The sequence below is a fragment of the Nannospalax galili genome, unplaced genomic scaffold (assembly GCF_000622305.1).
Source record: "Nannospalax galili isolate Female #2095 unplaced genomic scaffold, S.galili_v1.0 scaffold996, whole genome shotgun sequence".
Classification (NCBI taxonomy): domain Eukaryota; kingdom Metazoa; phylum Chordata; class Mammalia; order Rodentia; family Spalacidae; genus Nannospalax; species Nannospalax galili.
In genome coordinates, this window is record NW_008339436.1 from 2583387 (window position 1) to 2594530 (window position 11144).

Consider the following 11144-nt stretch of genomic DNA (forward strand, 5'->3'; position numbering starts at 1 on the left):
GCGGTGGGGCGCGGGGCCGGGGCTCGGGCCTGGCAGGGAGGCCCCGGGCTGCGCCGGGCGGGCGCGGGCTGCATCCTCCCGGACGCCTGGAGGCGGGGACCCGCGCTGGGACAGCGCTGCAGCGTCCTTCCCAGCCCCAGGCCTCGGAGCGCCGAGCGAAGCCAGCCCGGGCTTGGCAGCTTCTTAACGTGTGCAGGACACACAGCGCCTGCCAGGCTGCAGGGGCACCAACTTCCCCTTAACTTTTCTCCAAGATGCAGCAGTGAGGACAGGCGCGACTGGGTCGTCCAGCCTGGGGGACGCTGGGACTGGCTTGTGGGTCTTTTGAGGTGACCAGACCTCTGAGGTGAGATATGGTGCCCTAAGCAGGACACTTCCCCATGAGCACCCTGCTCTGCCTACACTGCCGGCTTGCCTTGAGGTTTATGGCTCTCATAAACTTGTAAGTTGTTCAAGAATGTTCTCCGCTTGGTTCCCCAGGGCCATACTGGCTAGAATAATAGTAATAAAATCATTAGTGACTCTCCTTCCTTAGGTAGCCACCAGGTGCCAGGCATGTATGACCTCATTTAATCACACCGGTGTTCCACACTAACAGCAGCAAATATTTATTGACTCAAGTACTTCACACAAGCATTGACTCGTTTAATGGTTTAGCCGCAGAAGGCAGTTGATGTTATGACCCCCATGTTATAGATGAGGGAGCAGAGGCACAGGCCTGCAAACTGACTTGTCAACTGTAGAGTACGGATTTGAACTCAGGAAGTTGGGATCAGACTTTGTGTTTGTAACTGCAAAGCTGATATTATCTTGTCAGTGGAGGAACCGATGCTCAGAATTCAGTCATTTTCCAAGGGCAGCTCTGCTACCAAGTTTTGGAGCAGCTGGCATGTAGGCTGGTTGGAGAGAAAGGGGCTTGGATGCCAGGAGGACGACAGGTATCCATTGTCCCCTGGCTACAGCTGCAGCGGAACTTGGGAGACCCCATGGGAAATGTGCCTCTTCACAGAGGTCACCTTGCTGACTGGGACAGAGTTCTGTGGTCTGTGTGGAGGAGCCAATGATGCAAGCAAGGGACCTTGGTGTTCCTCTTTCTGTACTCTGTGATTGCTGCAGATCTGAGAGGGTATCCCAATGCACTGGGAGGGGTCAAGGGCATCCTTACTCTTCTTGGAACACTTGGGCATCCTTTAGAGTCTGTTCTGGCTGTGTCCAGGGTCACCCCACAGCTCCTGCTTGTGTGACTTTCATTGCCATCTACTCTTTTTTGTTTATTTATTTATTTATTTTTCCCAGACAAGTTTTTCCTGTAGCCCCAGCTGGCCTGGAACTCTCCATGTAGACCAGGCTGGCCTTGATCTCATAGAGATCCGCTTGCCTCTGCCTCCTGAGTGCTGAGATAAAAGGTATGTGCCACCAGACCTGGCCCATCCACTATTTTTAAGGGCTTTTACCTCACGACTCCTCACTTATATGTGCCGAGAAATAAGCCTGTCAGCTTAGTGCATAAGCCCACACTCCTTCCACCTCTCCATTTGGGTGGGTGTACAATGGGAGCTTATTGGTCACCCAATCCCATTTTTCATTTTACAGAAAAGAAATCTTTCAGGTGAAATACTTCCTAAAAACCAGTCTGTAGTCCAGAGTAGTTAAGAGTTGTCTTTGAAGTCAGATCACTTAGGTTTGAATCCCATCTCTGCTATGCACTATGTGAGTTTAAACTAGTTGCTCAGCTTCTCTGTGCCTCAGTCTTGGTTGTAAAATAAGGACTAGCAGCTAATGGGGAAGAGCTGAAATGATGCAGGTAATGTGCTTAGAACTATGCTTGGCATGGCATTCACGTGAGCAGGTGTCCACCTCAATCACTGGACAAGAAAGTATTTATCTTGGATCACAGCTACTGTTAGGTCATAGAATTACTATGACGAATGACCTGTGGGCTGGGTCTGGAGGTCCCTCTACTTAATGCTCCTCAACAAGAGTTCCTGGTGCTGTAGATCTAAATAAATAAGAAAATGCTGAGGCTGGAGAGATGGCTCAGCGGTTAAGAGCAGTGACTGCTCTTGCAGAAGACCCAGGTTCGATTCCCAGCACTCACATGGCGGCTATGAACCGTCCTTAACTCTTGTTCAAGAGGAATCCAACACCCTCTCTGATCTCCGAGGCATTGCACAACACAGGTGCACTCACATACATGCAGGCAGTACACTAATATACATAAAATAAAAATAATAAATTTTTTTTTGTCTTTTTTGGTTTCCCTTCTGGAAACTCACTGTTTCATTCATATATTGAAGACTAAGAAGCCCTGAAATAAAGAAACCAGAGTTTTAAAGGCATGTGCCACCATGCCTGGCATAAATAAAATAATTTTTTAAAAAAGAAAATGCATTTCTTTCAGAGATATGTGCTGCTGTAAACCAGACATCACATAGCTGTCACTTAATTTGTCACAGGAACATATTATAGGCATAGAGGTTCCTGGGCCCTAGAAATGAATGGGGTATCATTTTAGGTAGAGAAGGAGGTAGAGTACAGTGCCTTGTTTAGCTTCATGGCCTGGTCGGAGCTGGGGCTGCCTCTACATCCTGGATAAAACCATCACTCCCAGCATCTGGAGCCACTGCTGCTTCAGGAAAAGACTGAACTCTGGGACTCCATAGGGGTCTTTTAATAAGCTGTGTTCATCCTTCTCATGACATTAGCGAAAACAAAGCAGGGGTTAGACTCCTTGAATTTTATCCCTGAGGAACTTGGTGAGCTCATGCACAAGTACAAACAGCAAGATAACTTGTGGGAACAGTGCAAAAGAAAAATTTAGGGACTCTTGTTAAAAGTGTATTAAACTTTTGAGAAAGGGACTGTAGAGGCTAAAGTTAAAATGTGTGGTGGGGGGTTAGGGGGGTTGCTGTGTGTCTTCAGATCTTGTGTACATGGAGCCTACTCTGCTCAAGGGCAATGTGTGATTACTTTCTACTGTCTTTCCCCTATCTCTCACTGTGTGCAAAGTAATAACTACATTTTAAGGGTTTCTGCTCACAGCTACATCTTTACTCTCCTTGAAAAGCATAGTTTTCCCACTTTTGAGATGCAGAAGCTGAGACTCTGAAAGCCCCATTCCTAACAGAGCAGGCTTCCAACCAGGCTCTGTTGAACTGGGCTCTCCACCCAGTTCCTCTGCCCATAATTTCTCTGCTTGCTACCACTTTCCTGGACAGCTGCTGCTTGGTTCCTGACAGCTGGGAACCTTACACCACGTGCATCTCAGTGCCCAGCCCATGCAGGATGCCTAGGGTTTTCCTGTATGAGAGCACACACTTGTTAAAGGAACGGAGTCATGGCTGCAGGAATCTTGTGCCTTTCTTTAGATTAATCTCTTTTCTGCCTGTACTGTCACTTTTTTTTTCTTTTAAGAACTGGCCTCTGGGTCTTTGATTGGGGTGTAGAGTACCCTTCTCAGACCCATGTGCAGGGAGGAGTGGTTGTCTAGACCACAATGGGGTGCAGTTTACTAAGAGACACCCATTTTTCCATTTCCAGGCTGCACTCACTTCTTCATACCTCAGGGCTGTTGCATAGTGGGACCCTCTCCCAGGGTCACTGTGCTGGATAGCTTCAGTGTCAACTTGACACACCTGGGTTGAAGGACCCTAATTAGGGAATTGCCTCCATTGGACTGGCCTGTGGCCATGTCTGTGGGGCATCTTCTTGATTGTTGAGTGATGTGGGAGGGCTCAGCCCACTGTGGGTGGTGCCACTCCTGGGCAGGTGGGCCTGTGTTGCATAAGAAAGCAGGCTGAGCAGGGGCCAAGGAGCAGGCCTGTAAGCAACATTCCTCCATGGCCTGTGCTCCAGCTCCTGCCTCCAGGTTCCTGTCCTGAGTTCCTACCTTGGACTTCATGGGAGAGATGACCTGGGAGAGATGTAAGCTGAATAAACCCTTTCCTCCCCATGTTGGTATTGGTTAGAGTATTTTGGCACAGCAGTGGAGAAACAAACCAGGACAGTCACTCTGGGCTGCTGCCTTAAATTTCACTTCATTTATTCCAATATTGTCAGCTTTTTATTTATTTATTTATTTATTATTTATTTATTTACCCCCCCCTCTCGCTCTCGCTCTCGCTGTCTCGCATCAGAGGACAACTTGGGGGAGTTGGTCCTCTCCTTCACCATGTGAATCCCAAGGAATTGAACTCAGGTTGTCTTAGCAGCAAGCTCCCTTGTTTGCTGAGCCATCTTGGCAGACCTCTGCCACCAGCTTTTGCTAACCTTCCCAGGTCTCTTCTCTAACCCAAAGTGGAGATCACTATTTGTTCCAGGGTTTTCTTTAGTCCTGCTTGTTTCCTGTAGAGCCTATGACTGTAGTTACAGTCTCTCACTTTTTTCCTGGTGAGCAGTGTTTTTACCACTGGTCTTTCAGCTCCATAAAGTCAGTGGAGGACAATGAGGAGACAGGAGCTCCCATGAAGCCCACCTCTTACCTTAGCTCTTGGCAGTGTATGCTCACAAAGCAAAAAATTGCTTTCTGCTCTGGCTACTGTGACAAACAATTCTTGAAGGCAGGGAGTGGGGATCAGTCTTGCGTACGCTGTGTGGTCAGTCTCTTCTGGCTTGGTCTGCCCACAGGGTGTGCATGCTCTATCAGTCATGCTGGCCTGTTTCTCCCCGACTTCCACCCCCATCCTGCCTCCCACTGTTGTTTTCTCTGCTGAGCCACAGGGGACACAATGTACACTGTGGGGCAGGAACTGTCCGGTGCTCTCTGCAAGTATCAAGAAATAAGTATTCTATTGTGTTCATACTTAACAAGTCCTGGGTCTGAACTTTCTCCTTCCCTGGCCTGGGCTGCACTCCAGCTTGTGCACACAAGCTGAGCTTCCACGTGTGTGTGTGTGTGTGTGTGTGTGTGTGTGTGTGTGTGTGTGTGTTAGGCATAAGGTAACTCCAACACACCAGGGCATTTGGCTTTGAGTGGGGACCCCACCACTGAGAGTCTGTGATTTTTTCGACAAAGCTTTTCTGACCAGGGCCAGAGGCACTTAGCCATCTCAAGTTCAATGTCACCACACTCCCTGTGTTGAAGGGGTATGTGAAGATCAGGCTGGTAGCAGGTGGAGGGCTGAGCCTTTGTCCACTGAGCTATATGTACTTGCTCAGCTGGCATGCCCCGTGGCTTTGCAGGAAACATGTCCTGACTTGCACAAGGTGAAGTCTGAGATCAGTGTGTCCGCAGGGTCAGTTTCTCCTGAGGCCTCTTGGCTTGGCTCCCAAGTGGCATCTTCTCTCTGTGCAGTCTCCTTCTGCATGTGTCTGTGTCCTAATCTTTTCTTTTTAAAAAACTTATATTTTATGTGTATGAATGTTATGCCTGCATGTATGTAAGTGCACTTATGTTGTGCAGTGCCCTCGGAGGCCAGAAGAGGGTGTCAGATTCTCTGGAATTGGACTTATGGATGGTTGTTAGTCACCATGTGGCTGCTGGGAATTGAACCCAGGTCCTCTGCAAGAGCAATCAGTGCTCTTAACCGCTGAGCAATCTCTCCAGTCCCCCCATCTTTTCTTATAAGGCCATCACTCATATTGGGTTCATGTGGTCTTTGGATGCACCTCCAAGGAACTTGCTTAACTTACTTATCTTCGAATACAGTCATATTTGGAGGTAGCAGGGTCTAACACTTTGATGTATGAGTTTTCTAGGGTATACAACTCAGCTCATAATGAAGGTCCTTGTATTTCCATGGAAGAAACAGATGTCAGGGCCATTTGTGAGAGAAAATGGGGCAGAAGGAAGGCAGAGAGACAAGCTTCTGGAGAGAAAAGGTCCCCTGGGGACGTTACACCAGTCCCTTCCTTTCTGGGGATGGCCCAGAGCCTGAACTGCAGGAGGGGAAGGGTTATTAGTTTGCCTCCAGGATGGAATCTGGCCTCATGGGGACTGGAAAACTTGGCTCATTCTCCTGGTTGCAATCACTATAAATAATCCCCTCTTCATGTGGAGTTAACAGAAGGAGCCTGGGGCGTGGGGTCCAGCCTGCTGTCATCCCACCCATGTTGTTTCCATTTCCTCTCTTCCCAGCTCCTCTGGCTCCAGTGGGGAGCCCTTGAGGGTGGGACAAGCCGGCCTTGGATGCTGGAAGCCAGCTGCTGCATTTTGGTGCTCTCTTTCCCTGTCTAATCCTCAATGGCTGATGGAGTAGGGGCCAACCAGGGGTCCCAGCTGACTTTCTGCACACCAGAGAACTCCTGCAGGAGGCTATGTGCATTTCAAATGGGTCTCAGCCATCGGGAGGAAGTACTATCCAACTATTGAATGTGGCACACGGGCCAGGTGCCGGCCAAGTGGGTGAAGATGTGGGCCAGCTCCTTTTCCTTGGCCCTTCATGCTTGACTATTGACAACAGTGATGCCATTACTAAGGAAGCCAGGGAGCAGCCCATAGATACTCTGGAGCTGGCTCAAGAGATTTGACTTATCCCAGTTAGTGGAGAATGGCTTTTGCCATGTAAAGTGACACTTGAGGGTCCTGTGCCTAAGGCAGGATTTTTTTAGATGCCTGTTAATCTGTGTTTCCCATATCTCTGGGACTGACTTTGTTTCTCATCACTATAAAGGGAACCTCACATGAGGTGCTTAGCATCCTGTTGAAGATAAACAAAGGCTGTCATAGTGCGGTATGCTGGACAATTCCCTCCAAATATGTCCCATCCTAAGTCCCCTACACATTCTACCTTGCCTGACAGAAAGCACTTAATGGAGGTAATTAAGTTAAAGCCTTATACGATTCTGGAGTATCCTGTGGCTATTACCTGGCTTCTAAGAGATGGAAAAGAAGATGAAGGAAATTTGATCCTTAGTTCATAGCTTTTCAAGTGTTCTGTTTATTTAAAGTAAATAATGATTTGAATGTAGTTTATCTCCCTTAAAACTCAGGTTGGAATTTAATCTCTGGAATTAAAGATATTAAGAGGTGGCGTCTTTAAGAGGTGATTAGGGCTTTGTCCTCATGAATGGATTAATCCATTCCTTCAGTCAGTGGATTGTTATTATGAGGATGGGTATTTGGTAAAAACATTTGGCTAGGCCTCTCAAGCACCCGTGTTGACATGCAATGTCCTGTGTTATCTTGAGAATCTTCTAGCAAGAAGGTTAGCACCCAGTCTGAAGGAGTGTGTTATAGCAGCACAAAATGGACTGAGATGAGTGATCTATCAGCAGGATTTTTGCAGTAAAGAATATTTCTCTGTGATGCTCCTACCCTTCCCCGAGCACAACCTCTCCTTTTTGATCCACAATCTCTTTGTACTATATTCAAATCTTTCTTGATCTCTTTTTTTTTTTTCCCCTTCTTCCTTGCTTCTCTGTAGCACCGACCTGGGGATAGAGCTTTTGGTGACACTGACATCTGGGGTCCAGACTTCTTTGTGGGAACAGGAAACACTGGAAATCTCAAAGTTGTGGTTTAGAATGATTCTGAGGACACCTGTGTTTGTGGTTGGGTGGACGGCAAGTGATGCTTCCTGGATTGTGTCCTGGAGAGAGTATGAGTGGGGTTGTATGATCTGGTGAGAATGTAGCCTTGAGGGTAGAAAGGCTCTAGTATCCTGGAAAAGGCAGCCATCTTTCAGTTCTATCTGCCAGAGTTTTAATTTATTTTCTGTAACTTTAACAAGTGAGACCTGTAATGGATGAAGACTGGTTGTTCATTTGGCTCACAGTTGTGGTGGCTGGGAAGTCCAAGAGCTTATATCAACATTTACTTGGCACCTGGTCAAGCCGTCTTGTTCCATCACAAAATGATCAGAAGGAATTGTGTGGTGAGACCGAGCAAACTCAGGCCACCTTTTCTCTTACAGAGCTACTAATGCCGTCATTTGACCCCCTCTAATTCTAATTATCTCCTAAAGGCCCCGCCTCCAAATACCACCAACTTATGACTTGGGGATTAAATTTCCAGCACTCGAACTGGGAGAAACATTTACACCATAGCACAAGGGATGACTCTTCCCATGAGCCTCGGGGCAGCATGGCTGTGCCGTAACACCCACAGTGCATCGTGGGTAGGCACATGCAAAAGACACCAGTGTTTAGTTTCTCTGGAGTCATTGGGTTTGGATGCTTGTGTGGGTGTTGAGGTGGCTCAGTTGAAGGTCAGCTCAGAGGCAAAACCGTAGCTAGGGGGTGACCAGTCCCCCCAATGGTTCTAATTAAGGGAGGATTGAAGAGATGGCTCTGTAGTTGAGAGCACTGACTGCTCTTGTAGAGGATCTGGTTTGATTCCCAGCACCCACATGGCCGTTAACAACCATCTGTAACTCCAGTTCCAGGGGATCCAATGCCCTCTTCTGACCTCTGCAGGCATTCATGACACAGGTGCACTTACATACATGCAGGTAATACACTCATACACATAAAATAAAAATTATATATTTTATTTTCTAGCTTGTGCACTTCAACTCATAGTCCAAGGAAGCCATGGAGATCCTGTTATTCTGGCTCCCTGGTGCTAGTTTAGCCCACTGCATGAGCACTACTGATTATAGTTGGACTCACTAAAACAGGAAATGTGCGGGGAGGAGGAAGACAGACAGGCGCACAGGCGCAGCTTCCTGAACAATAATCAGAGGCAGCTGCTCTGCCCTGCTTCAGGGCTACTCTGACCCACAGTCCTGTCAATATTGATAAAAACAGCCACTGGAGAGACTGCTGGAGAAGATGGGGTGTGAACTTGACATTTAAAGAAATTCTCCATGTTCTGATTTGCATGTGTGAGCATCTGAATTTTAAATGCCAATGGCTAATTAGATCATTTTTGAAAAACGCGTCTGGCCAGGTGATCAGTATTTGGCATCCCATGTGAATGGGATCATCAAAGATGGCAGTGTGGGGGCTCTGGGACCCCTAAAAGAACCTGTCCTCTGGCATCATGAGACTGGGGAGTGAAGGTGGAGGGCACCGAGACAGACCATTGCCTCTCTGACCCTGCAGAGCCCCCAGATGCCAGGTGCATAAAGCATGACCCCCGCTCCTGACTGTGGCTTGGCTGCTTGAGGCCTGGCTGCAGCTTTTACTCATTCCCCTCTTTCCTCTTTACCTCTGCAGAGGTCTGTGGTGCTCTCAATGTCACTGTGTCCCCAGGGCCTGTGGTAAACTACCTGGAGGGGGAAAATGCGACTCTCCTCTGCCACGTTTCCCAAAAGAGGCGCAAGGACAGCCTGCTGGCCGTGCGCTGGTTCTTCGCCCGTGCCGGCTCCCAGGAGGCCTTGATGGTGAAGATGACCAAGCTCCGGATGATCCAATACTATGGGAATTTCAGTCGCAGTACCATCCGGCAGAGGCTGTTCCTGCTGGAGGAACGGCGAGGAGTGCTGTACCGGCTGTCTGTCCTGACGCTTCGGCCATCTGATCAAGGACAGTATGTTTGCAAGGTGCAGGAAATCAGTAAGCACAAGAACAAGTGGACAGCCTGGTCCAATGGCTCTGCAGCAACAGACATGAGAGGTAAGAGTGTTCTTGGCCTCTCTGGGGAGGTGCATTGTGGGGTAGGCCAGGGTCCCTGCTTCTGTCACCATGCAGGGGTTCCAGTTGGCTCTGCTAGGCGAGAACACATCTTATGGCCTCTGTGGGCCACTGGTCTGTGTATGGAGCCAGGGAGATGAAGACAGATCTTAGACCCGGGGGCTGATGGAAGATGTAGGCATGGAAGCAAGGAAGGGGTAACTGGCTAAGCAGCTGTCTCCAGGCCAGCTGTATCATGTGTGAAACACTGGACTTTATGGGCTTCCAGATGAAGAAGGTCCAACCCTATTTCTAGTGGTCAGAGTCAGGGCAGAATTTATTCAGGAGTTAACTGTTGTGATCTGTTAGAGGACAGCCTGAACTGAGCTCACCTTGGTCTTGTACAGGGGACCAGGTGTTTCAAAGATGGAGTGGGGGAGTTGGGAGGATGTCACTGAGTAGAACACAGTGGACTGCATCAGAAAAGGATGAGTCAGAGAAAAAGCTCTGTCTCTGTTACTTTGATTGCTGCTGTGACCAAATGCCGGACAGAAAGCACTTAAGGGAGGAAAGATTTGTTTTGGTTTATGGTTTTAGAATATTCAGAGGAGGTTACTTGGAGCATCTTAGCAGGGAGAGTGTGTGCTGGAGGGCAGCTGTTCACATCATAGCTGATACAAAGCTGAGATCATGACAGGAAGAGACTCGGGGATAGTATGCCCCCAGGTACCCACCCCCTAGTGACCACTTTCTTCAGGTAGGTTCAACCTCCCATAGTGTCTACAACTTTCCCAAATAGAACCGGCAGCTGAGGACCAAGTATTCAATATTTATAGTGTGTATATGATATATATATATATATATATCATATACACACATATATGTATATATGGGGGCACATTTCAGATTCAAAGCATAATAACACTGACAAGAGAGTGGAGTCTTTGGCCCATGTGGAAGTGTTTGACTGTGTAACAAGCTTCTAGAAGTAGGCCCCTTCCTCCCCACAGAGGGTAGAAGATGAGGTGTCTTCAGATTGAGCTGGAACAAACACAATGTTCTCTGGACACCTTGAGTTTTCTCAAGTGATCTCTGTGTGGAGAGTGGATCATTGCAGACATGTGGTCTTGAACTATTTGAAATTGTCTGTTCAACTGTGTCTAGACCAAGGTCGAATCTAGTTGAGAAAAGTTCCGAGGAGCTGGGCTAGATTTTGGTCAGGGAACAAATCTTTGTCGGTGCCCATCCCCCAGTTCAGGGCTGTGTCTTGTTCACCTTAGCTGAGGTGCCTGGCAGTGCAAAAGGGCACATGCTAGGAGACCTGATGTGAACTTCCAGGCCTACAAAGAGCAGCAGTCTTCATCTGCTGTCCAGTGGAACTGAACAAAGCTCTAGCCACAGCTTGTTGTGAAAGGCATGAGAAAGGATGAAGGCCCCAGATGACCCTCTCTTCCTGGAGGCAGATAGGAGGTGAATCCGCATTTCCTAAACATCATGATTGACAAATACCATATTGGAATGTTAGTATTTTTTTTTGCTTTATGTTCTTTTATTATATATATTTATTTTTTATTTTTTAGAAGAAGCATTTCATTACAGCTTTAACATATTCAATAAGTATGTTATGCTCATTTTCCAGAGCAAAGATA

General features: G+C 47.8%; 1 protein-coding gene across 1 annotated transcript in view; it reads left to right on the forward strand.

Moving 5' to 3' along the window:
* The window catches only part of Vstm4 (V-set and transmembrane domain containing 4), a 106272-nt gene that overhangs the window by 320 nt on the left and 94808 nt on the right, over positions 1-11144 (forward strand). The window contains exon 2 of the mRNA XM_008834138.2: positions 9100-9498. Within this exon, the coding sequence (XP_008832360.1) occupies positions 9100-9498 (399 nt within the window). The remainder of the gene's footprint in view (positions 1-9099; positions 9499-11144) is intronic.